General features: G+C 43.6%; 1 protein-coding gene across 2 annotated transcripts in view; it reads right to left on the minus strand.

Annotated features, from left to right (window-relative positions):
- Positions 1 to 27,164, minus strand: part of UBASH3B (ubiquitin associated and SH3 domain containing B) — a 146,789-nt gene that overhangs the window by 16,296 nt on the left and 103,329 nt on the right. The window contains exons 2-9 of one of the 2 annotated variants that reach the window (XM_081278574.1): positions 22,275 to 22,328; positions 21,188 to 21,374; positions 18,752 to 18,950; positions 13,902 to 14,071; positions 8,581 to 8,789; positions 3,921 to 4,053; positions 2,168 to 2,288; positions 746 to 868 (exon numbers count right to left, since the gene is read on the minus strand). In XM_081278574.1, coding sequence (XP_081134700.1) covers positions 746 to 868; positions 2,168 to 2,288; positions 3,921 to 4,053; positions 8,581 to 8,789; positions 13,902 to 14,071; positions 18,752 to 18,950; positions 21,188 to 21,374; positions 22,275 to 22,328 — 1,196 coding nt within the window. Of the gene's footprint in view, positions 1 to 745; positions 869 to 2,167; positions 2,289 to 3,920; positions 4,054 to 8,580; positions 8,790 to 13,901; positions 14,072 to 18,751; positions 18,951 to 21,187; positions 21,375 to 22,270; positions 22,329 to 27,164 lie in introns of both variants that reach the window. The other variant, XM_081278575.1, reaches the window with a different exon arrangement.

A 27,164-nucleotide genomic window follows, 5' to 3' on the forward strand; every position in this document is an offset into this window, starting at 1 on the left:
ATTAACCTGTGACTTTCTTTACACTGTCTTGCTACCAAGAATGTCCTGCTCTTCCTCCTGCTGCTTCTTTTTCCTTAGCTACTTCCACTCCAGGTCACAGCTCACATCTCTTCTTTTACATGTGTTTTGTGTGTGTGTATGCCCGCACGTGTGCGTGCATTCCCATAATACTTGATGCATACCTCTATTACTCAGAATACCATGTGGTATGATATTTGTCCACATCTGTTGGTTTCCCTTAGAGTGGGGACTAACATGCATGGTCCTTAACACCTAGCTCAGTAAATAATCAATACATGTCTGTTAAGGGAAAGAATAGAACAAGGTATTGCCTCTTCATGCCCAGTAGGGAATAGGCCTTCAAAGAGTTGAGTGTCATCAAAGCATCGTTTGGCTTCTATAAATTCAGCAACCCCAAGCTTCCCTCCTCACCCTTGCCCTATTTTTATAGCTATGTTGGTAAATGATGCTGTCTTAAACTAGAATCTGACCTGTCTGCATAGCAGTGATGTAAGTAAAACATGCTTGACCTTTCCTATCATGCTCCTGAGTAAGGACCATGTCTTGTTCACTTTGGTAAACCAAGCTACTGTCCTGAGTTATGTAATAAATCCCTTTTGAATAAAGGAAATAGATCACATGTAGGGAAGTTACAGATAACCCCAGGAAGTGTCCTGGTATACACTTGGTACTCGACATTTGAAAAAGGGCCAGGAAATGCTATGTATCGCCCCAGGAAACTTACCTACTAATCTTGCCTGCATGCATCCAAACACAGTGATTGGAGCATCTTTCTCATAATCCCGGAAACCACCACTCCGCTGAGGTAAGCTATGAGGCATGTTCAGGTTGCTGCGTATGTAGCGGCCTGGGGAAAATAAAAAGGTCAGACTTTTTATTTGAAGACTTCTCTTGTTGATCCTGGTACATCCTCCTTCTAAGTCAGAGTCTGAATTGAGCTCTCTGGAGCTGATGGAAAATATTGAATCTGACACTATTTCTTCAGTAGACTGTCTTGGAACCCACTCTTCCATTCTGTTAATGGAAGTGACAAGAGATAGTTTCTAAGTGATGATAACAACTAGACATTCTGAGTAGGTGGACTTTTCTGACAGGCAAGTCGCTATCTTAAAATGCCATTCAATTAAAATGAAAACGGAAGAGACAGGCCTACTTTGCAGGACTACACCATGCTGGCCATACAGAGTTTAATGGAAGAAACTCTGGCCATGGAATCACTGTCTTCTCCAATGGACTTTGCCATATGACCATGGGCAAGTAATTTATTCTTTGGTCCTTGGTTTCTCAGTTTATAGAGCGGGAACAAGAACACTTCTCTCTTTCCTAAAATTCAAGACATTCAGTAAGGACTTATAGATAGCATGCATTTTTCGATAGTATTCAAACCCATAAATAAGACCATGTACATAAATTACGTAGCTTGACTATGCCCCCTAGAGGCCATGATAGGTATGCCAATGCTAAGCAGGCCAACCAACTACAAAGAGTAAATCCCCCTTATAGGTAGGAGATGTTAGGAGACCACAGGGGATGCTTGAAATCACAGATAGTACTGAACCCTATGCATCCTATGCTATCTCCTTCATGAACATGTTTAGGATAAAGCTTAATTCATAAATATGGCACAATAAGAGATTAACAATAATAACTAATAATAAAATAGTTGTAAAAACATACTGTAAAAAAAGTTATGTGAATGTAGTCTCTCATAAAATATTATACTGCATTGTACTCAATCTTCTTCTTGTATTGTGAAATGATACAATAACTATGTGGTGAAGTAAAGTGAGGTGAAAGATGTGGGCATTGAGACTCAACATCAGGGTATTATGTAAGAACTACTCAAACATAAGCACTGTGATACTGTGACAGTAGATTTGATAGCCAGGCGAGTTACTAGGTGACTAAAGGTAGGTATCATATATAATGTATATACCCTGAACAAAGGATGATCCACCTAGGCAGGATGGAATTGGACACTGAGATTTCATTATACTATTTAGAATGGAGTGTAATTTAAAACTTATGACTTGTTTATTTCTGGGGTTTTCCACTTAATCTTTTCAGACCATGATTGACTGTGGTCAACTGAAACCAAAGAAGGCAAAACTATGGAGAAAAAAAGGAGTGGGATTACTGTACTCACCTTTGGCATCAAAGCACTGGGATAACCAGTACTTTCCAAACACAACATCCATCCTCTCCCCGTGCCGACACACAAAGAGGCATCGCTTTTGGGGCCCAGGCTGGCTGTTGACCCGCAGGGGCTGCAGAGGAAGAAAAGTGAGGAAACATGGCACTGTAGACCTGTCCTGGTGTCAGCTGGGCTGAGCTCTAGGGCAAATCTGCCAATGCATGATTTGGACAAGCGTCTTAACTGCCTTGGATTTAGGTTGGCCTGACTATAAAATGAGGACAATAAGACTCATTCTGTATACTTCACAAGTTATTTTGAGGCTCAAATGAGGGAAATTGCAGGTGCTTTGTAAAATAAAAAGGGTCATGAAAGGCTTATTTTCACGGCTGCTGGTGCTATTTTTAGTGGGAGTAGCTTTGGGCAGCTACTAAAACATGAAAAGCACATGAGTTACACCTCTGAGGTGAAACTGGCCATTAATAAAGAGACTGTCATTCGGGAGGATAATTTTCTCCCCAAAAGGGATGCTTCATCAGCTTCTTCACTGCCTCACCTCTAAAATGTGGTAGTGACCACACGCTCCCATGGAAAAAAGGAGCAGTCCTGGTGTTAGTGCCTGTTTTACATTCAGTCTCTCTGCTCCAGCAGGGAGTTCCTGCTCTGTCTACTCTAGTCACCATGTGAGCTCTGGTCTGACCATGTGAGCAGTTTGGTGTTCCCAGATATGGCTCAGGGAGGACAGTTGCTACTTCTCAATGATGAAATAGGCAAGTCTCATCGAAGGCATGTCCAAGTGACTTTGTTTTGTATAAATGCTAGTGGATCTTTCTAGATGTTTCTACTTTCTAATTTTAGCAGCTATTCCCAGTTTCCTCAGTGCTGCCAGATCCCTGTTAGTTTCCAGTTGGTCTGATAAGGTTAATGTGTAGATTGGTGATGTGAACTTTCCCATCTCTCTTCCTACTCTTCCCTATTTCAAACCCAAGGCTCTAGTCTTAAGTACTCTGCTCTTATGATCTCTTTTAAGATCTAATAAAACTGCAAAAAAAAAAAAAAAAAAAAAAAAAAGGTCAGGGAGCTCGACCCTACTACTGGACTCTGTCAGTAATACTCAGCAATCGCTCTTGTTCTCCTCTTACCTCCAACCTTTCTTGGAAAACTTCTCATATTTTAAGCACACTCTATTTATGGTGATAAGAGCCTTATTTTATTGTTTCCTTTGGTCATCACATTAACCCACAAAGCTTATATAACTTGGGTATTATTGTTATGTTAGGGATAAAAATCTCCTCTTCTCTATAGGCCAGACAGACATGCTGGTGGTCACTATTGGCACCACTCATCTGACTTTTCCAGCCTTGAATTGCTGAATATATTTTGTAATCTTTTTTTGTTTGTTTGTTTGCTTTTTTTTTTTTTTTTTTTTGGTACCAGAAATTGAACTCAGGAATGCTTAACCACTGAGCCATATCCCCAGTCCTTTTCATCTTTTTAAATTTTGAGACAGGATCTTGTTAAGTTGCTTAAGACCTCATTAGTTTGCTGAATTTGACCTCAAACTTATGATCCTCCTGCCTCAGCCTCCCAAGTCACTGGGATTACAGGTGTGCACCACCAGATCTGGCTATATTTTATAATTTTGTGCACTTTCCTCTCCCCAAGAGTTTAGGGACTCTTTGGAGGCAGCAAGGGCTATGCTCATACTTAATAAACAGTGTATCCCCATTAGCCTGGAGTATGTGGCCATAACAATCAGCCTTACCTGCATGGGCTGACAGATGATGGTGAGAGGCGTCGTCTCCCCAAGTCCCTGCTCTTCATACTGCCGTCTGTCTAACACTCCATCACCAAATGTGAGTGAGTTTGACGATGATGTATTTAAGATTGAATAAGAACTGTAAAGTAAGATGAGGAGGATGTTAACTACTTTTGCCAGGAGTCATTAGCACTTTTCCTGGGGACCCAATGGAAGTGGGAACTGGCACATCACACTCTCTGGATAGGACAGTGGCTGGGAAAGATGAGCACGGGGTCCCCATCCCTGGGGAGATTTTCTTTTTTTCAAATACTGAAGTCTTGCAGTTAATAAATTAGGAGTAGATGGACTTCTGTATCCAGAACAGATGCATCCATCCTTCTGGGCAGGGATGGGGTCCAATGATTTTGTGCTTATTAGGATGCCACAGGCATGCTTGGCACCAAAGGCATGTTAAAGAATAATGAGTATCAATTATGTACCACTGTTTCCAGCTATTTTTCTAGTTCAAATGAAATAAACAATTCCCATTGCCCTTCATCTTTTCTATGGCGATTTCCATCTGAAGGAAAGAATGAGAGTTTATTTTTTTTTTCTTTTTAATTTTAACCATCTTCACCACTTTGCCGGAGGCTCTTTAGGGTCAAAGAAACTTTCTGGCCATTATCCTCTATTCCACTCTCTTCAGTCTCCAACCCTATTCCCACCTCAATCAACAAGATGATTAAGGATAAAAGTATTTCAGAGGAGAACCATTCTCACCAGATGTTTAGAACTGTGGGCCAAGAACTCTCCTTTCTGCATGTACCACTGTAACTACAGAGGCCCCAAAGAGATCTTGCTAAAGGGAAGGCTGTCAAAACATGCAGCATTTAAATTATTGTTCATAGTAAGACTCCAAAAGCTTGAGCTAATAAACACTGTTATTTAAATACGGCTAAGCAAATCCAACAAACATCTCCCTCTGTGTCACTGGGAAGTGTTAAGGGGGAGCATTTAAATCAGATTTCTTGCATTTTTACGATGTGTGTGGCCATATATCCCTATGTGCCCATATAGAGTCCTGGTTAGTGCCTGTGGATCCAACAATCTGTCCAGTTTTGTACCTGTTCTGGGTTATTCATTTTTAATACAGCATTACTATTAGAATTTTATTTTTGAAAAGAATGTTGATATTCTTCAATATCACTAAGCTAACCAGATGTTACTTCTATTTTTCAAAAAAATTGTAAGATTTAAATATTTGGGGACTCCTTTCGCTGTGAGAAGTGGCCCTTTTCAGACCATGAATGATAGATTCATTCTATTTCAAAGCAAAGGTCTCAGAAGCCCCAGGCCCTGAAGAAGTGATTTTTAGTCCTTGTGCCTATGAAAATCACCAGGGGACCTTGGAAAAATACTTCTGCCTGGGTCCCACTCCTCATAGATTGTGATTCAACTCGGTGGGGTGGGAACCAGGAGTCTGGAGTTTAACAAAGTTGTGTCAGTAAGACTAATGTGCAGTCAGAAGAATCCCATTATGGGGAAACTTAAGTAACTGCAGCTCAAGGATATCTTGTATCATTCACACAGTCTGATAGGCCAGCTGCTCTCCTGTATTTTAAACAGAGACCCTTCTGAACATTGTACAGTTGAATAAAATTCAGTTTCCATGTCTGGTTCATCAAAGCTTCAGGGCTTGAAATATCTAGCTCTCTGGAATCATGCTGACATCTCGCCTGTCCACGTCTCTAATTACTTTATTGCAGCTAGGAAGACACTGACGGTATCCCTTCTCTCTCCCAAGGACAGTGCCAGCCTTCTTCCCTTTTTAACCATCACTGGAATCAAAGGACTTGATTGACATGGGCGTGGGGCTGTCCGTTCTAAAAGGACAACAGTCAGATGCTTTATATTAATAACAGGGTAGACGGGGCCAGGGCATGACAGTCGGTAACTCCTCTCAAGCACCAGGGAACTCTGGATCCTCCCTGGAACACATTAGGCCTGCGGTAGGCTCAGAAGGACCAGGCAGCTGGCCCACTGCAGAGACACCCTGGTGTTTCATCAACTGGAAAATCCCGAGGGGACTCAGAACCAGGCAAGACAGTCCCATAACAGCAGTGAGAAAACATTTCCTTAGGAGGGACCCAGAGAACTGAGAAGCACTGGGTAGGGAGGGGTGAGAAAGACATTGATGCCAACTCCCTGATTGCTGCCTGGATCCCCTCTGCAGCTTCCCATCAACCAGCCAGGTCTTGCTGGAGCCTCCACCCTGTGGCTCCACCTCCTACAGTCTGTCCTTGGTTAGGAGCCAGGGAAGGTCTCTCTTAGAAGGGAGCTCTGTCTCCTTGAGTCATTTCCACCTCAGGAGTTAAATAGCAAAGAGAAGTTTGTGTCTGGAGGACTGCCTTTGTGGAAGAGGCATTTGATTTGATGAGTATGTTAAACCCAAGACAGAAGAAAAGAATAATCATAACTTCCATGGTTATTTTTATTCGGTGCTGATCTGTATAAAGTTAAGTGCCTTCTACTCTCCATAGCAACCCCAAGAGGTAAGTGCAATTATTATCCCCATGTTATAGGTGAGCAGACAGAGGCTCAGAGACGTAAAGTAACAGAGCCAAGGTCACAAAGTGGTAAGAGGGAGTCCAAGACTATTGGAATTAAACTTGAATTCTTAATTACAGTGTTCCTGTGCCTAACATTAGTATTTCTCCACTCTAGCAGGGTTGGCTATGAATGATAATTGGTGATCTTCAGACACAGTTTCTAGGAAATCACATCATTAGTAATTTTCCAAAATAAAAGGAGACAATGACACATGGATGTTGGTATGACCCACTGCCTGAAGTCACTTGGGTTCACCTGGGCTTTGGCCTGAGCTCTAATGGGAGAAAGACTGGGTTTGGATGCAAGGATCTTAAATAGGTTAGCAGATCTTCTCACACATACTCTTCTTCCACCCATAGTCTTTCTGTTAGAAAAAGACCTGGGAACTGTGCTTCATCAAGCAAATAATCTCTCAGCTCTCAGTTTATTCCTCTATAAGGTCATGTGTCCCTTAACCATGGGGATGCATTCTGAGAACTGTGTCCTTGGGTGACTTGGTCTCTGTGCAGCATCACAGAATATATTTACACTAAGTAGCCTACAGTGTCACTAAGTTGTATAACTTTAGGTGACCAAAGTCATCTTTGCAGATTGTAATTGCCTAGAAGGTGATATGGTGCCTTACTCTATTTTACCTTACTTGTTTTTTTAAAAAAAATATTTTTTAGTTATACATGGACGTAATATCTTTATCTTATTTATTTTTATGCGGTGCTGAGTATCCAACCTGGTCCCTCACATGTGCAAGGCAAGCACTCTGCCACTGAGCCACAACCCAAGCCCAACCTTACTTGTTTTTATAATGATGAGATGGTGACTCTGGAACCTCAACTCATATATTTTGATCTTCAGAAACATTTCTGGAAAAGCCAATGTTTGAGGAACATGAGGCAACTTTGACCTTCAAAGGCTGGATGTTCATGGGCTGGTGTGGAGGGACAGAATGTAAGGCACAGGAAGTAATTGCTGGGTGGGGGTTATTAAGGAAGAATATGTTCTTTTCCATCTTTGGGTTTGTGGTTTGTTTGGAATCTGCCTGGCTACTTCAGGGTGACATACCAGTCTGAGTAATGACCCAGGACAAGGTGTCCCAAGGCAATGAAGACCTAGCACTTGGGGTAGTAAGAGAGATGGACCACTAGGCAGCCTGAAATCCATTGGCATCAAATGGGGCAGGAGAGTGAGCAGAGCAGGGTAGGGGACCTTCTTTTCTTTTTTCCCTCCAGGCAAAACACTTTTAGAAATCACCCTTTTCTCTGCCCCCGCCCCCTTTTTTAATGGCAGTAATAATAGTGTTAGCCACCAGGCAGCTGGTGCTCAGGGCTTCTGCTTTTCAGCCATGTTGCCACACAGCAAAAACAAGACAGAGGAACAACAAACCAGCATGCACACGCTGGCTGGGTGCCCGGGCATGCCAGGGAAGGGCTGCCTTTGAGCTGCTTGGATTAAGAAAAAGAAGGTTACTTTTGTTCCTTTTTTTTCCCTCTATTAGGACAAAGCTGGCCATACCACACAGGCCATTCTGAACATGGGACCAGTATGGGGAGGGGCAGTAGTGACAGATGCGTAGAAATCATCCACCGTAAAGAAGAATGGGATGTGTGGGCAATGTACCCTTTTTCAGTTACATGCTGTCTAGGCATGCAGGTGCCAAGGCTGAGGACTTGCTCAGGGTCACCTTGCAAGTGAGGAGTTCAGTTAGGGCTCCAGATCCTTGAACCCCATTCCACTATTGGTCTGGCAGGCATAGTAGGAATCTGCCTGGTTACTGCAGGGAGACCTACCAGTCTGAGTAATGACCCAGGACAAGGTGCCCCAAGACAATGAAGACCTAGCACTGGGGGTAGCCAGAGAGATGGACCACTAGGCAGCCTGAAATCCACTGGCACCAAATGGGGGCAGGACAGTGAGCAGAGCAACCTGGTTCTCAATTTTCTCATGTCTTAAGTCAGCTCGTTTCCTGGAAGTGTAGAACCAATGAGTCTTTTTCCCCATGGGCACCCTTTGCTCTCACTGCTACCCTAAGGCTCCAGGAACAAGTCCATTTCCCTGACACTTCCTAGAGCCTGCTTACCCGTGAAATATCCAGGTGCTGCATTCGTCAGCCTTCGTGATGTAGTTCTCCGGCAGGAGGCCAGAGCAGCCAGTGGTTAGGGAGGTGCCATAGATCCAGCCCTCACTGGTGCTGGTCTGCTCCATGGGAGACATGAAGATGAAGTCTCCAGGCACCAGTTCCAGCTCATCATCATTCTGTGGGGTGTAGGGGTAGATCACCTGTAATGTCTGAAAGAGGAAGAGAGGATGTGTGAGACCCATGTCCACCTACCAGTTGAGTGTCTGGAGGGCAAGCCTGAGCATTCTGTATCAGACAGCACACACCACCTGAGGATGGGGTATGTCCAGGAGACCCTGGGGTCTGGCAGGCTCTGGATTCAGATTTGAAAGCACTTCATCAAAATGTTATGGGCATTTTGTGTTCCTGTATGGTTCCAGACTTTCCTCCAGGCATGTCTTCACTTCTCATAAGAATTCAGGCATGGTTTCTGGAAATCTATCTAAAAGCTGGAAGGCTCTCCAGTCAACTACTGTGCAAATGCACTTGGACCCGGTTTCCCTGCTCCATCTGCTGTGGGACGCACCAGAGTGGACATGTGAACTTCAGCTCATAGAAAGCATGACTTCCTCATGGGGGTCACAGAAGGGCTGGATGGGAACTGCTCCTATAGGAAGGGCTTGGGAGTGAAGGGTTCCCCAGTTCAGCTGTTTACAAAAGACCTGGTTCCTGCCTTCAAGGAGCTTTCTTTAAATCTACAGTTTCAACAAAGACCCTGGAAGGAAACTATTCTTCATAGACATCCGTGTGTGGCTTGGCGTGGTTTCATCATGGAGCAGCTGGAGACCACATGTTCCTTCTCTGAGCACCGAGAAGGCCTCCAGGACCTAGCACAGGGCCATGCCACTTGGCCGGCTGACTCCACATTAGGGGCCTTCGTTTCCTGGTAATATTAACATCATAGGGATAGGCCTGAAGGTATTTTAGAAAAACATTACTGATTTTTTTAAATTAACAGCTGGAGACCTCAATAGTAAGAAAAACATCCTCTATCCTATTTGTTTCACAGGGGATGGCAAGATGGCAAATGCTTTCTTATCTTTCCTCCGGCAGTCCTAACACTGTTGGTGATAGGCCACAAATTCTAGTTCCCATTTAACTCTGGTCTCGGTTTTCTCATCTATAAAATATCACCTAACTAAAAAAGTTAAATGAGACAATATTAACAAATGCCTTAGGATGGAGCCTTGTACACAGAAGGGGCCTAATTGTTTCTACTGAACCATGAGCCTGATCTTCCAAGTAATATCCTTTCTTGCAGTTGACTCTGGCCCCTGGGCCCTGACTGGTTAGGCCTGTGAGCTGATCGGCTCAGTGGTGTCAAGGTGAGCCACTGGAACAAGTGCTACAGAAAGATTTTTCTCCTGGAAATCTCCAGTAGAAAGAACCAGTAAGTGTGATTTATCTCAGAAGATGAAGTCAACAACGCATGGAACTTGTTTGTATCACTGATTTCTTCATAGGGCGCCTGTTTCTTTCCCTAAGTCTCATTCTAGTTCCTTTCCGGGCTAGATCTTCCATCTAGATTGCCTCCTTTCTCCTTCTGCTCCCTCTGCATTGTATCTACTCAAAATGCTTTTCCAAACAAACCAGGGAGATTTCTGTTAGGCTTTTAATTTTTTTTTTTTTTTAAAGCCAGGCACAGAGGTGCACAGCCTGTAATCCCACTGACTCAGGAGGCTGAGGCAGGAGGATCTCAAGTCTGAGGCCAGACTCAGCAACTTAGTGAAATCCTATCTCAAAATCTCAAAATAAAAAATAAGAAAGCCTAGAGATGTAGTTCAGTGGTAAAGCGCCCCTGGGTTCAATCCCTAGAACCAAATAAACAAAAAAAGGAATAAGAATTCACAAGAATTTCTTAAATCTCAAAGTTGTATATGTGATGTGCCACAAAAAGCAACATTCCTTTTCCTGGAACACGGTGAAAGGAAAGTCATGGTGAAACAAGTCTAAACTCAGCCTCTCCTATTCCAGTACAGCACAGGTGTGGCTGGCAAAGCTCAAAGTAGCTCAGAGAACTCCTCCTTTGTCCCATCAGAAAGAGGGATGAGTATTCTACTCTAGGATTTCCTCAGAAAAATCAAGGCACAGGAAAGGTTGGAGATAATATAGTGGAAACATATAGTAGCTTTGGTTTATGGAATGAACAACATAAGAATTAAGGTAGTGCAGCAAATCTGAAATTATAAGTGTGGAGGTAGGAGTGTAGCTCAGTGGTAGAATTCATGCTTAACAAGCTAGCCCCGGGTGCCATCTCCAGCACCACCACTACTTCCACCACCATCATCATCAAATTAAAAAATAAAATAATAACTGGGATCCATGACCACTGTCCTTTCCTACTTCCCTAAAGCAGATACAAAAACAGCCTAAATATGAGAGATATCAGGACACGTGCCTAGTTTGTACCATATTATACTAATGTTAATGTCTAGCATCTGCTTGTGAGAATTCTATGGTATGTTTTCCTTCCTTGCTACACTGAAACTAAACCCCAAGTCTGCTGACTGAAGGGCCATCACAGCTCCATGTGACAGTAACAACTGAAGGCATTGCTTTTGGAGTTTTTTTTTTTGTTTGTTTGCTTGTTTTTTTTTTTTTTTTTTTTTAAGGAATAATAATAGCTGCAGCAGTTTTTTTGGTTGCTCCTGCCCTGTGTTAGGTATTGCCTTAGGATCTTTCCATACATCTTATTATTCAGTTCTTGCAACATTTCAGCAAAACATCATCACCATTTTACTGATGAGAAAACCAAGGACTGGAGGGTTATATAAGTTGTCAAAGTGAATCTAACCACTGCTGAAGTGAAGGAGCCAGGTTTGAAGCCAGGGATGGTAGGCTCTAAAATTAATGCATTTATAGGATCATGTCCTTCCTCTTGATTTCTATTGCTTGGCACACATAAGTTGTGTGGTCCAATATCATCACTAATAAGGAAGAATCTGTGTGAAGTATAAATGGGCATTTGTAAGACCAAAATCAATTGAAAATCTAAAACAGCAGAGCGATGAGACCTTGCAGTTTTTCTGAAGCATCACTCTGCCTTGCCAAGTGTCCTTGCTAAATGGATCTCCTTCTTTAGACATCTGTTTGCTCACTGGAACCATCAGTCAAACCTGCCTCTTGGAGACAGAGTGAAGGAGAAGGAAGGCAAGAGCTTTGTATACGCAGAAAGGCACAGGTAGTCTGCAGGTAAAACCAAAAGATTTCAGAGGGAGGGTCTAGTCAAAGGAGACCAGGAGGGTTTAATCAGAAGGAACAGTAATAAGTGAGCTTTTACAAATAAGAGATAAAAGAGGCCAAGTTATTTTTAGAAAAATAATTCATGTGGGCGCTTGCTGCCTCTTTCTTTTCATGCCAATTGGGTAGAATGTGGGTCAGGCAGAAAAGCAATTACCCTTTGAGTTAACTGGAGGGCAGTGTTGATTAGAGGATGTGCCTTGTAAAATTCCATTGCCACCTTCTCCTCTCAGGAAGGTGACTTCTCAGAGGCCATCACATACAACCCTTGACATTTTTTTTTTTGTCTTTGGGAAGTTTCCAATCAGCCACACCTTTCTCCTTATCTTTAGGGCCAATCTTAAGTGATCCCAGGAGATGCCAGAATTCTTAAAGAGGATCAGACCTCTTTAATTAATTAATTAATTAATTAATCTATTAATTCATCATTATAGAAACTTGCATCAAATAATTAAAAAGGAGGTCATGACATTCCAATCAGTGAAGTCAGGCAGAGCTGCGAGTCCCTGACACTCATGGGCCACCACACCTTGCTCTGAAGTTTTGACGCTTGGACTGGCTCTTCCCAAAACTCCCAAAACAAGAAGGTTGCCTGGTTTCAACCATGATGTTCTGTTTTTCATGTAAAAAAAAAAAAAAAGCCTAAAAGAGATGTTAAAAGTCTATGTAAAGTCACAAAAATCTCAGTTCTTTTTTCTATTGAAAATTGGGAGACACATGTAAACACTGTTTAATGAATATTAAATTGGAAAACAAACATTTCATCTATGTTCTCCATTATCCATGGGGGATTATTTCCAACACCTACAGTGGATGCCTGAAATTTCAGATAGTACCAAACTCTATGTAAACTATGTTTTTTTTCCTATACAAACATAGTGATGGTAAAGTTCACTTTATAGCTTAGAACAGTAAGAGATCAATACTTATAACTAATCACAAAATAGAACAATTATAATGATACGCTGTAAGCTGGGCATGGTGGCCTGCACCTGAACTTCTGCACCTTTGGAGGTTGAGGTCAAGGATTGCAAGAGGTCAGGTGTTTGAGACCAGCCTGGACAACATAGCAAGACCCTGTCACAGGAACTAAAACAAAACAAAACCAAAACCAATATGCTGTCATAAGAGTAATATAAAATGTATTGTTTAATTCTGGCATTTTCCATTTCATAACTTCAGATCTGCAATTGATCTCAGGTAAATGAAACCAAAGAAAGTGAAATGGTGGGTGAATGGGGGGACTACTGTATGTAGTATCTTTTCTAGATGGGTTGCCCATTTTTATTGGTCAAAATTCCTGGGCTCTGAAGTCATCTCTGGTCCTCAATTGTTCCTTGGCTTTGAACCAGACATTTAATCTTTGTGTCATGTTCTCCTCCAGGAGATAAAGGACAATATGACTCTTCTAAGATGGCACAGGCCTAAGTGGAAAGCAATGCTGATCCCCTCAAAAGAGCAATACTAGGATCTGTCTGTCTGTCTACAACAGGAATCAGCCGTCCCATTTGTGCTGCCCATTGCCATGCACATGAATGCTCACACAACTGTCTTTTTTTTTTTCATATTTGCCTGTCTTTTTTCCCCTGCTGAACTCAAAGCTCCTTGAGGGCAGAACCATTTTAAAAAGTCTAGCATGTTCCAGGGTACCTTGCATGCCACAGATATCAGCATACATCTGTTCATTTTGTCTTCTATCAATATCAAGAATTTATATATTATACTAAAATCTTTCCCAACATTTTCTATCTCTTCTCTATTTTACTTCTGTATTCCTCCAATAAGTTTGGCAGAGCAGAAAGAACCCTGCGAATGTTACCTGGATGAACCACTTAGGACCTAGAGGGGAGGGATGCATTCTCAAAGCCTCTCAGGGAGTCTGCAGAGCCTGGACAAAAATCCTACGCCACCTGGCTCTAGGTCAGGTGCTTGCCTCTTGTTCTCCTTAGGCATCCCTCTCCTAAAGTAGCCAGGAGCAGGCACTCCTGGTTCTGATCACAACCCCGTACCCAATAGTGTCAGGAGCCACAGTGAGACATTACCTCATGGTTAGCAAATCGGATATCCCGAGAGAATATGGTAGCTACCCAGTCGCAACCTAGCTTGACATCAATGTTCTGGGCTAGTTTCTCCAGAGTGGGTAGGTGGCTCGCCTGGAAGTGGTAAGCCAGGGTCACGTGTAGCTGCTTCTTATGAGGTTCCACGTGTACTTCTGGAAAAATGAAGAAAATGGTCAATGAGGAGAATGTGGTGATCCTAACAATGGTGGAGAATTAAGAAAGAGCACAGACGAATACCCAGATAAATTCTTCCCAAATAACAGAGAGTCCCTTGGTGAAAAGAAAGATGCTTTTCTCCTTTCCTTCAAAACAGCAGAATAAAGGGGAAAGGGGTCACAGACCCTGAATCAACCCACTAATCAAGAGACAAGGAGCCACATATATGGCTTTTATGTAGAAGATATGGATAGGTTGAGGGGTAATCTTTTTGGCTGGCCCTTCCTCACAATTCCAGCTGATTATTACTAGCCTTGCCATTCTGATGAGGAAACAGATCTAAAAGGATAGTACAAGTTATGTAAAGATACACAGCGTACTTTGTGACTCCCAAATGTATTGCCTTCACTTTGGGATCAAGTCTCTTAGCTTCTGAGTGAGCCTTGTGGAGAATTGAGGGGAAAAGGAGGAGGACCCTTTAAAGTTTAATGCTGGGTTTCTCAACAGCATTTTGGGTGGAATAATTATAATAATTATAATACACAGGGGGCTGCCCTGTGTATTATAGGGTATTGCATCTACCCACTAGATGCCAGCATCATCACCTGAGTTGGAACAACTGAAAATGACTCCACACTTGGCCAAGTGTCCCCTGGGGGCAAAATCAACCTTGGTTGAGGACAATTGATTTAAATTATGTCTCATTTTAAGACATTCTAAAAACAAAACAAACCGACCTATATGTGGGAATGGCTTTAATTTATCTTTTGTGCTTTAATTGAGGGAAAGTCATCTACTTTCTAAGTTTAATAATGAAGAAGATGCAACTGGAAGAAATTAGGGACTTGGAGAAATAAGGGGCTAGATCAAGTTGCACAGAGAATTAATGGCTAAGGTACAACTAGAAGTTGGGTCTTTAGGTTTTATGTGCTTTTCCAGTTGTAGTACATGGCATTATTTCTCCTTCTCCTTCTCCTTCTCCTTCTTCTTCTTCTTCAGATTGAACCCCAGAGGCATTTAGCCACTGAGCCACATACTCAGCTCTTTATAAAAAGCTTTCATTTACAGACAGGATCTCCCTAAGTTGTTTAGGGCCTCATTAAGCTGCTGAGGCTGGCATTGAACTTATGATCAATGCCTCAGCCTCCTGAGCCACTGGGGTTACAGGCTTGCACCACTGGGCTCGGCCTGCATGGCATTCTGCGGAGTTAAACCCCACAAGACAAGGTGTTTGCCTCTTGTCTACTCTGTATTTCCACTAGGTGTACTATCCATGTTCTCAGTACCTGTTGATGAGCCTCCCTAAGCTACCCAGAGTGGAGAATGACAATCTGCTGGCTGAAAGAATCTGGGTGTGCCAACAACTCTAGAATGCCAAGTTGTAGGGCAAAGACATGATGACCTGCTTTCCACAGACAGGTATTAAAAAATCAGGACCAGCAAGGTATGAGTGTGCCTTCCCCCCCCCACACACACATCCTTGCCAACACTTATTGTTGTTAGTGTTCTTAATATGGAAAGCAGTATGGAGAACTGGGAATGGAACCACCATTTGACAATTATCCCACTCCTTAGTTTATACCCAAAGGACTTAAAAACAGTATATTACAGGGACACAGCCACATCAATATTTATAGCAGGTCACTTCACAATAGCTAAACTGCGGAACCAACCTAGATACCCTTCAGTAGATGAATAGATAAAGAAAATGTGGTATACATACACAATGGAATATTACTCAGCATTAAAAGAGAATAAAATCATGGTATTTGGAGGTAAATGGATGGAGCTGGAAAATATAATGCTAAATGAAGTAAGCCAATCCCAAAAAATCAAATGCCGAATGTTTTCTTTGATATAAGGAGGGTGATTCATAATGGGGATGGGTAGAGGCAGTGTGGGAGGAATAGATGAGCTTTAGCTAGGGAAAAGGGAAGGGAGGAGGCATGGGGGTAGGAAAGATGGAGGAATGAGACAGACATCATTACCCTAAGTACATGTATGAAGACACAAATGGCGTGACTCTATTTTGTGTACAACCAGAGACATGAAAAACTGTGCTCTATTTGTGTAATATGAATTAAATTGCATTCTGCTGTCATATATAACAAATTAGAATTAAAAAAAAAAAAAAGATGAGGACCAGCCACTTGGGGCAGGGCCAAGAAGTTCCCCCAATCACCACCAGGAGGCCTCACAAAGGCAGAGACATGAAGGGGGCCAAGTTCTTGGAGAGTGACAGCAGATTCTTGGAGAGGGACTGGCGCTCTCCATTCCCATGTGAAAAGTGAGGACCTTAACTATCTCTTATTCCACATGCACTCTAAGAATTTGCCACAGGCCTGGATGAAACTTGCTTTTCTGATTTGTGAAGGATTAAGGTTTTGTGGTACAACATTAGTTTAGGTTTTTGTGGGGATTTAGTGGTTCTGACAATAGCCACTGTGGGATAAAAAAACGAAACAAACAAAACAAAACGCTGTTTTCTTGAGGTCAAGGGAAAAAAAAAACAGGATATAATTTGCTTCCCTGTTATGCCGTTTCTCTGAAATATCCAGCTTGTGTGAAATGTCAGGCATTAACGCTAGAAACTCAAGACTGGTCCCTGGGAAGAAAAGACCGCCAGAGCGAGGGTTGGGTAGCCTAGGGTGGCTTGCTACCAAACTATGGGGAGGCGCTGGGGATGGAACCCAGGGCCTCACTCATGCTAGCCATATGCCTTACCACTGAGCCCAGAGAAAGTGTCTTGAGGGCCTGGAGCTGCTTCTGATAGCAGAGATGTACTGAGTTCTTGCAGTGAGCCCTGACCACACTCTTCCCAGTGTCCAAGCCCTATCTGGGGCTTTTGTGGTAAAGAGGAACACCAAGCAAGAGGCCCAAGTTGGTGATGAAGATAAACAGCAAGCAACAGTGGTGGGGGGGCATTAGTGCAGGGTTGAGGCTGACACTTGGTGGCCTTGCTCAGGCCTTTTCCTCCCAGGTCCTCCATAGGATACAGGAGCTGGCAAGCTCTGGTGTCTCAGTTCTGCTTTCAACGTGCAGATTCAGCTGTGCTTCTCACACCTGTGTCACCCTTCTTCTTGCCAGCCCTCTGGCCACCTGTACCCTGGAGGGGCCCTTCCTTCATTTTCCTGATCAACATCTTCCCAGCTTCCTCTCTTCTCTGAAGATGGAACCATTTTTCTGCAGTGCCTCTCACTCTCCTCAATGCCTAGGTATCACACAGGGCCTGAATCAGGTTTCCTGACTGTGTCTCTGGCCAGGGAAAACCATTTTTTTTTTGTGGGGGTGGGGGAAGTACTGGGGATTGAACCCAGTGCTTTATGCTGAGCTATATCCCCAGATGTTTTTAGAATTTCAAACAGGATCTCACTAAATTGTTTAGGGCCCTGCTAAGTTGCTGAGGCTGACCACAAACTTTTGATCCTCCTACCTCAATCTCCCAAGCCACTGGAATCACAGGGATGTGCCACAGCTTTTGGCTAAGGTAAATCACTTCTTATTCACCTCTTGTTGCATAAACACACATGCCCAATAAATACCTGCTGACTGTGATTTTATTCTGGGGGAGTCAAGAGTCCCCTCCTCCTGTGGATTGTCTGTTCATCCCTCACTGCAAAAGGCTCTCATTAGCTAAGAGAGCTTGTCTGCACCTGCAGTCAGACAGAAGAACTTTGCAAACTTCTCTGTCTTGTCCATACACATCCTGAGCATCCCTGAAAGGTAATTCCTTCCACAGGAAATCAATTGACTTTAACTAAGAGCTTCCATGAAAAGAGCAGGAAGAGGTTACGTTTTTGGACAGAGTTTTAAGGCTCTTGGGAGCTCATCTACTGGGTTTCACGACATTGAAGGGTATTGGCTCAGTGGATTTTATTATGGTATACTATGAAGTGGTTCCACTCTATGTCTTATGCTACAGTGTAAATGGTGAGATCCAGACAAACATCTGCAGGAGAGAGAAGTTTGGGAGCAAAAAACTTCTAAACTAGGATAGTTAGTAGTACAGAGGGATAATTTATAATTCAGTATTGAGTAGTCACTTGTGTACCTCCAACCTTGGTGTTTGGGAGTAAGCTTTGGACAGTGTCTCCAGGGGGTAGCACAATAGAAGTAGACATTTTTACAAGGGACCAAAGGGGTGTGGGGTATGCTTTGCCATGTGTGCCCAATCCTGCATGGCCCTCCCCTTCCTAATTCCATCCTATTATAACTATCATGATTTGGATGTTAAATGTACCCCAAAGGCCATGTGTTGAAGGCTTGGTCTCCAGCTTTTGGGAAGTGGTGGAACCTTTAATAGGCAGAGCCTGGTAGGAGGTTTTAGATCAAGGACATGTTAAAGGACAGAGAGGAACCTGGCCCTTCTCTCCCTCTGCCTCCTGACCACCATTAGATGGACAACTTTACTACATGCTCCCTGCCATGATACTCTGCCTTGCCACAGGCCCCAAAGCAACAGAGCCAACCAACCATGGACTGCAACCTCTGAAATGATGAACCAAAATGAATCTTTTCTCCTTTTAAGTTGATTTCTCAGGTTTTTTTTTTTTTTTTTTTTTTTTTTTTTTTTTTTTTGTCACAGCAATGGAAACCTAATAATCATTTCCCATCCCTATCCTTCCCAACTCCAAATACCAGGGGCCAGGGCTGGGCTGGCAGTTGTGTGTGCTCACCGGTTTTGGAAGCAGCCTCTGCAGCAAAGTCGGCGGCAAACTTTTTGAGGACCTCTGCACTGTCTTCCTTCACAAAGAGGCCGATGAAGTTGGAGGAGGTATAGAGCTCCAGGGGTAAGGGAGCCGAGAACTTGCACTTCCAGCGACTGACGGTGGTCTGCAGGGCTTCCCCCAGGGCGTCTACCTTGCTGTCCTCACACTGGAAGGGGAAAACAAGCAGGCTTCACTCAGAGCCTAGGAGACAGAGAGGCTGCTGCCACTTATGGGTGGATATTTTCCCCCAGAGACCGGAGGCTGATAATGCAATTAACCATACTCCTTTTTGTATGGTCGAAGAAGAACATCAGGCTCCCAATTATCTGGACACAGATCATCCAACTGAGAAAATTAAGCTGGGGAACGTGTGACCGGTTTCCTCCTTCCCTTGCTCTGCAGTGGACACTATCAATTCCACCAAAATGCAGCAGGACTGGTCAAGCAGAAAGCAAAAACAAGGGTCAGGATTGGAGAAGTGTTGGTCAAAGGACACTAAATTTCGTTTGGATGTAAGGAATACAATCAAGAGAGCTTTTGTATAGCATTGTGACCGTGGTTAATAACAATGTAGTATATACTCAAAAACTGTAAGAGAGTAGACTTGGGGGCTGGGTGTAGCTCAGTGATAGAGCACTCAGCTGGCATGGTTTTGATTCCCAGAAACACAAGGAAAAAAATTAAAAAAAAAGACATAGAGAGTAGATTTTAAGTATTTCACCACAAACAAATGGAGTATGTGAGGTAACACATACATTAATTAGCTTGATTTAACTATTCCACAATGTACACATATATTAAACCATGAATATATACAACTTTTATTTGTCAATTAAAAAGAAAGTTTTCTATTGGGTGTAGTGGCATACTCCTGTAATCCCAGAGGCTTGGGAGGCTGAGGTGGGAGGATCACAAGTTCAAGGCCAGCCTCAGCAACTTGGCAAGGCCCTAAGCAACTTAGTTGAGACCCTGTCTCAAAATAAAAAATAAACTGGGCTGGGGATGTGGTTCAGTGGTTAAGTGCCCCTGGGTTCAATCGCCAGTACCAAAATTAAATAGATAAATAAATAGGGCTGGGGATTCAGAGGTAGAGACCCCCTAGGTTTAATCCTTGGTTATCTGGTATAAAACAAAACAAAATAAAACAAAACATTTTTCTTTGCTCAAAACCAAAAACCAAAACAAACAAACAAAACTAAAACCAAACCAAAAGAACAACAAAAAGCCCAGGAGAAACATCATGGGAGAGAGTATAGCATCCCAGGATAATTTGTGTATTTTGTACTCTTTTGTATCATCTGTACCTTTTCAATTCCTTTTAGATGATCAAAGTAGTCTCTCCCTCCACCCCCACGGTAGTTGAGAAGAGCGAGGCTCTGAGAGCTGTGACATCATTCTCCTACCCTCTTCAGAGCATTGGAAGGAAGAATGAGTGTCTCTTCAACTCTGAATGTTTTCAAGAAAGATCCTGAGATGACTAAGAGGAAGCGATAATCACTTTAATTTTCAGAGTAAATGGTAAAAGGGAAGGTGTTAGGAACATGTTTTTTTTTTTTTTTTTTTTTTTTTTTTACCTAAGAGAGTGAGAATATTTGGAAGAAACAAAGGAAAATATATTTTTTAAAAATTGTCTTAAAGTGCTCCTGTTCTGGGCTGGGGTTCGGCTCAGAGGTAGAGCGCTTGCATGCATGAGGCACTGGGTTCAATCCTCAGTAGCACATAAAAATAAAATAAAAGTATTGTGTCCACCTATAACTAAAAAATAAATATATATTTTTAAAAAAGCGCTCCTGTTATGCTTTGTCTTGAATATATGTGGATAAATTAAGTGTTCTTTCTCCATTGCCATGGAAAACCAAAGTAGATACACATACTTAATGTATCATAGTGATGGGGATTTAATGTATCATTAAATAAGCTTTCTGATAGGATTATGGATTAGGTATGCTGGCAGGTGAAAGCCATCTTTGATTTCTCTAGAAAGATGTAGTGAGAAAACCCCATGGACAGTGCCCACGAGGCTGAAATACATTTTCCAGTCTGTGGACGACACTTCTTGTTCCCTGCTCTGTTTCCTTGTCATAGCAGGTAGAGGGTTGACAAGGAGCAAGAATGAAACAGTATCAGTGGCTCTGTTCCAGCTGCCAGGCCAATGTGTCACCCACAGAGGGTCAGGCTTGTTCCTAGGGTCTTGAGGAGCCACTCCAAACCCGGGGTGCTCCTGGGCCTCAGCAGACATAAGGGAAGAGAGGTGGGCCCTGCTGACCCCTGGGAGCTCCACCCAGCCCAGGAGCCCAGGACCATTTCCAATCTTCCTGAGCAGCTCCCACTTTTACTCTGGGTCCCCAGGGGTTGGCTGGGAAACTGGGAGCCAGGCTTCCCTGGAGAGGAGGGACAGCTCACCATAAAGAACTGGCAGAGAGTGATGTGGGGGAAGATGTTGTGTGCCTTGTTCTTCCCACAGATCTGCTTCGACTGCTGCCAGAAGTCAGAAAGCTTCTGCGCTAAGGGACCGGTGGGGCGGAGGTAGAGGACGTACTCCCGGGGCAGGGGGTCATCCAGGAAGGGGTCACCGACATGGGAGAACAACCTGGAAGAGAGAAGAGAGCCAAGGAGGCCTCAGTGGAGAATAATGGAAGGGAAGAAAGAGCTGAGACAGATCCCCCCCTCCACAAGCTCCGCTCCCTGGGCACTGCATGGAGAAGGGTTTTCATTTGTGCTGTAAAAAAACACCTCTCGAATCTCACTAACCAACTCTCAGATGCATCAACTTCTGCTCTCCTGCTTGTCATCCCACAACTCCCTTAAAAAACCCTAAAGCTGCTCTCCAGGAAGCTTTCTCCCATTAACTCCAAATCCTTCCCCATCCACCAGTACCATTCCAACACATCCTGTCACTTAGTCTCTGATTGAGCCCACAGTGACTCCCAGGAGCAAGGAAGCTCCCAGGAGGGTCACTTTGTAGGGTCTTCCCAGGTAGTGATATTCTGAAGGTAAGAATAGTTTTCAATATTGATTTGCCCAGCATTGCATCTACACACCAAAAGTGAATCTTGTTTAAAAAAAAATGTATATATATATATATATATATATATATATTTAGTTGTAGATGAACACACAGCATCTTTATTTATTTTTATGTGGTGCTGATGATTGAACCTGGTGCCTCACACATGTGAGGCAAATGCTTTACCACTGAGCTACAGCCCCAGCTCCCAAAAGTGAATGTTTAAGTGGCTGGAGGAGAGCAGATATTGTGAGAGGGTCTATCCTGGAAAGACTTTGAATGTCTTTAACCAGTCCAAGGAGAATCACACTCTGAGGCCAGGGTAGCGGAGGCAATTGACTTGATAAGTGGGCTTGTCTCACAGCCTTCTGGTTCATTCCCCCTGGAAGGGTCTTTTGGAGAAAGCCTGCATGTCCCCACTCATCCACACACACTCAGAATTAATTATATGCTATTTTCTCAATTTATTTATTTCATACCAACCAGTCACATGCTGCTTGAACACTTCTTCCTCCCGTGGATGCCAAGGCTTTTTGTCTGGAAGAAGAAATCAAATATCTATTGTTAGTATTTTTAGCAACCTCTCAGCTTTCCTCAGCGCAGAGACAAGAGCAGATGAAGGAGGCCACATGAAAGCCCACGTCCCACTCCATCCTCAGTGGTGTGCAGCAGACACCTGCAGCAGGTTTTCCCCAAGGGTCACATCAAGGCACATGGAAGTTAGGACTTGTCACTGATTTCCATGTAATTAGCATTGGATTTGCATGCTGCCTGACACCCAAGCAGTCTATTTTCAGCAGTCTCCACATTAGAGTTTTATTTTTGCTTCCTAAAAGTTGTCATGTCTTGGTTTTTTCCTCCTCCCTTTTCACCCACTCATTTTTTACTGACCCAGATCCCCTACAGAGCAGATTCTTGTTTGCAGCCCATTGGCAGAAGGGGTTAGAAGGTTATGCAAACATCAGGCAATACCAGGCCTGGTGGCCCATGCCTCTAATCCCAGCTACTTGGGAGGCTGAGGCAGGAGGATCACAGGTTTGAGAGCAGCCTTAGCAACTCAGTGAGACCTTGTCTTATAATTAAATTTTTTTTTTTTTTTAAAAAAGGGCAGGGGATATAGCTCTGTAGGATTAATCCCAGGGGAGCTGGGATTGATCCCTAGTATGGGGGTGGGGTAGGGTAGCGACGTGGGGCTAAATGCCCACCAAGACAATTGGGTTTGGAGAGTCATTACCTCCTTTCACCCCTCTTCCACCACCAAGAGCCTGATCCATCTCCTCTAACTATTTTTTACAGACATTTTTGGAAAGAGCGGCACTGGGAAAGGGCATGGACAGAGCCATGCTGATATTCCCCCATTGGGAGGAAGAACCGAAAGCCTCACTACTGGTGGGTCAGTATTCACAGGATGGTTGTAACAGTGAGCACTTGTGCACAAGCTTATAAGTAGAGTCTTCTGAAATTTTAGACACATCCACAGGAGTCAGGTATTGGGGTTGGGGTTAAGATAGTGGGGTTCAGATAGCGGGGTTCAGATCCAGCTTTGCTCTCCCTCCATCCTTTCATTCATGCATACATTCATACTTGTATTTACTCACTATCTAAGAGCATCAACTGTTTTTGTTGGGACATTATTGGGCACTGGGATTACAATAAGGAACAGTGTGGTCTCTACCCTCATGAAGATTTCAGTTGAGTATGGTTGAGACATTCATTGTATGGTTAATTGTTTAATCACTCAGGTGGTAAATGCAATGGAGGGGAAGCACAGAGAGCCATGGGGAGTTCTTGCCTCATCTCTGGTTGAGGAAGGTGGCTTTGAAGAAGTGGCATTTCAAATGAGACCTGAAGGATGTAGACTCATCTGAGTGGGGGGGTGGGGTGGGTGGGATTGCTTGCTGGTTGTGATGGTGGAAGACACCTCGTACCTCTACCCTATGGTGAGATGGAAAGTTGAAACAAGATAGTGGATGAGGAGCCTTAGAGTGACCATGCACCGTACGTGAGCAATAAACATCATTCTTTCCCCTTTACACTGTACTGACTGATCCAGGGTCCTCGGGAGGGAGACAGCAGGGAGTGAATCCAAATTAAACTGACACTCCTTCTGAGCCTCCCTTTCCCAGTTGGCTCCAGAACTCAATCAATCCTCCTTCCTTTTCATACCTCTCTATGGAGCAATTAGAATGATGGAGGCTGTGATAACCTCCGGGTCAGGTGGGAAGTGACCTCAGAGATCATCTATGAGTCCAACTTCTTTATTTTACACAAGGGAAAACTCAGGTGGAAAGAAGTGAAGAAACGTGCTGTAAAGCAGCCTGGTTAAGAGGCAGCTGGGTGAAGGCCAGGCTCCAATGCTCCGCTCCACATCTGAAAATCATTCAAAGACCTTCCTTTTCCCTGTGGAAATCTGAGCAAATACGCAGAGATCAGGATAAAGACATCTGCACAGTCAGTTAGAACAGCATCGTGAAAGACAAGCCTACTCACAATAAGATGAAGATATGCAAAAGCAAGACAGACCCTGGGGTCCCCTTGAAACAGCAGCACAGTGACCCACACTCACTCCCCAGCCTTGACAAGGTGCTTCATTGCAGCCGAGCTGTGCCAGACAGAGGCCAGGGACCTCGATTCTGTCAATAGGGAAGCCACGTACCCGCAGAGGCAGACCAACCTTGATCTGTTGGAGGTTGGAATCTCTGAGGGATTAAACTCACCAGAAAAAAAGGACCCATTGTTTAAAAAACAATTGGGAAAAGCCAAACTCATTTGTGGCACAGACAATGTGCTATTTATATAAACCACCCAATTTCTTTTTTCCTACGCCCTTCCCTCAATGAAATACATCTGACTGAAATTTAATTTATTTCTTCTGAGGAACTAGGAGAATCCTCTTGAAATGAAAGATCTAATTAAGTTATGATCTTTGTAACTCAAAAGACATGTTTTGGACAGGATTCAAAGAAAAAAAATTGAGAGAGATAATTAAAGGTTTAGGTGTGATAAGGCCCTGTGATAAAAGGTTAAGGAAATCCAAATTCTTTCTAAAGAAGATAAGTCTGAAAGGGCCTTAATTTTGTGGAGGGTTATCTTATCTGACGCACCCATTCTAGCAAGGATCAGCCAAAATAAAGTCAGTGCTGGCTACAGGACAAAGGGTTCAAGTTAGCTACCAGAAAGAACTTTCTGAAAGTAATATGCTTGAATGTTTCTGTGTGTGTGTGTGTGTGTGTGTGTGTGTGTGTGTGTGTGTGTGTGTTTAAATTTCTAGAAAGTAGTTATCAATCTGAAATAGAGGAGTGAAATTTCCTAGACAGGATGCAGCGAGGGTAAACTTTCCTTTTCTCTAGAGCCTCAGGCAGACCCTATGGCCTCTTCACCCACTACTGGGTTGGCAATGATTTGGGTTGAGTTTGTTCCCAGAACTCTGCCCACAGAACAGCCCAACACGGGAATCAGTAGCACAAGTCTCCTCCTCTTCACCCAGCTGAAGAGACTGTTGCCATAGAGCGCCAGCTCCACGGCCATCCACTGGGGCCATGCTGGGAGAAGTGGGAGTGTGTGGGGTGGACCCCGAACCCCAGGCCGAGCCAGAACATCTGCTACTCTCTGACTGACTCAGAAGTTGGCTGAGGATTCATTTCAGAGACTTTTTGAGACCTCAAGCAAAAAAAGACTCTCTCTGTCTCTCTCTTTTAGTATTGTGCATTGAACCCAGGGGCGTTCAACCACTGAGCCCCATTCCCAGCCCATTTTTTATTTTTCATTTTGAGATGGGGTCTTGCTAGTTGCTCGGGGACTCTCTAGGTTGCTGAGACTGGCTTTGAACTTGTGATCCTCTAGCCTCATCCTCCCAAACCGCTGGGATTTCAGTCATACACTACCACGCCGGGCTATCCCCAGCACTTATTTATTTATTTATTTATTTTGAGACAGGGTCTTGGTAAATTGCCAGGCAACTTAATTGCAAAACTTACAATTCTTCTGCCTCTGACTCTCTAGTCACTAGGATTAAAGGCATATCCCTCCCTGTATCCGGCTAGACGGACATCTCTTTAAACTGAGATACCAGTAGCTCTGCTATTGGATTACAGCAAGGGATTATAGTAATGAACAATTTCAATGGGATCTTCTTGGTTAAAATCAGTGAGCCGTGTGAATCATGGAAGTTCTATCACATACAAACACAAATTTGACTTCGGATCCTGGTCCTAACTTTCTCAGTTATGTCTAGGGTTCATTTACAGAAGATTGTGAAAAAAATAATGCAAATTCTCATGTCAACCAGGGATGGGGAAGAATAGCACAAATAGGACATAAACAATGGCTAGTCAAGAAATCAGGGAAGTAACTGTCAGGAAATTGGCCAAAAGGGGAGGAACCAGTGGCATCCATAGATGGCCTTGTTGGCTTGGCTGGGATTCCTCCCACTATGATCTCTCAGCTCCAGTGCTCTTAGGTCAGGAGGTAGGTCTGGTCCCAGGGTCACAGAGATACTCTTGTGCCTTTGAACACAGCTTGCAAAGGACAGATCCCTTTCTCCTGAGTTTGCCTGAGGTAAATAGCATCCCTTCCTCCAATCCTTCTCCTTCCCCTCCTCTCTCTCCCTTCCTCTATTTTTTCTTTCCTTCCCTTTTTCCTTCTCCCCCCCCCCCATCCTTTTATCATTTACTCTTAAGAAACTCTTGCCAGAAACCAAATGAAAACCTAAAACCAAACCATGAATGTGTTGAGTGTTGTACTCTGACTGCTTGGCACCCTTCAGGGAGAAGAGCCACTGGTTCATTGGTTGAGTCAGGCTGGTGCTACTTCCAGGTCCAGCAGATTCTCCTTCTCTGCTGGGACTACAGATATTGAGCTTGACAGGAATCACCTGTTTCACTCTCTCGAAGGATGAGTCCCTCTGAGCCACGCTAGTTCTCTGGTATCCACTATGGCTCCGGCCCGCCTGTTGTTTGAGTTCCTGTCTATTGGACACCAGCCAGGCCCTGGGTTGTCATATGGTGCAGAAAGAGGAGAGCCTGAGTCTTGCTCATAGAGAGTTCACATGGAGGAAGAAAGACACAGAGCAGGTTCTTATAATGCAGTATGTGAAGGGCAGGACAGCGGCATGGAGTACCAACAAAGCTTAGGCTAAGGGCTCTAGCTCCATGGTAAAGAGTTTCTAGGTCTGAAGTTCTTATATTTTATCTAGAGCTACCTAGACCCAGTTACTAAGGCAAAGACAAAGAGGTGCTTTCGCATCTTTTCAATTTTTTTTTTTTTTTTGGAACTGGGGATTGAGCCCAGGGACTTTCAACCACTGAGACACATCCCCAGCCCCGCCCACCTTTTTAAAGTATTTATTTAGAGACAGGGTGCCACTGAGTTGTT

This window comes from Spermophilus citellus, assembly GCF_964194105.1.
Source record: "Spermophilus citellus genome assembly, chromosome: 2".
NCBI lineage: Eukaryota > Metazoa > Chordata > Mammalia > Rodentia > Sciuridae > Spermophilus > Spermophilus citellus.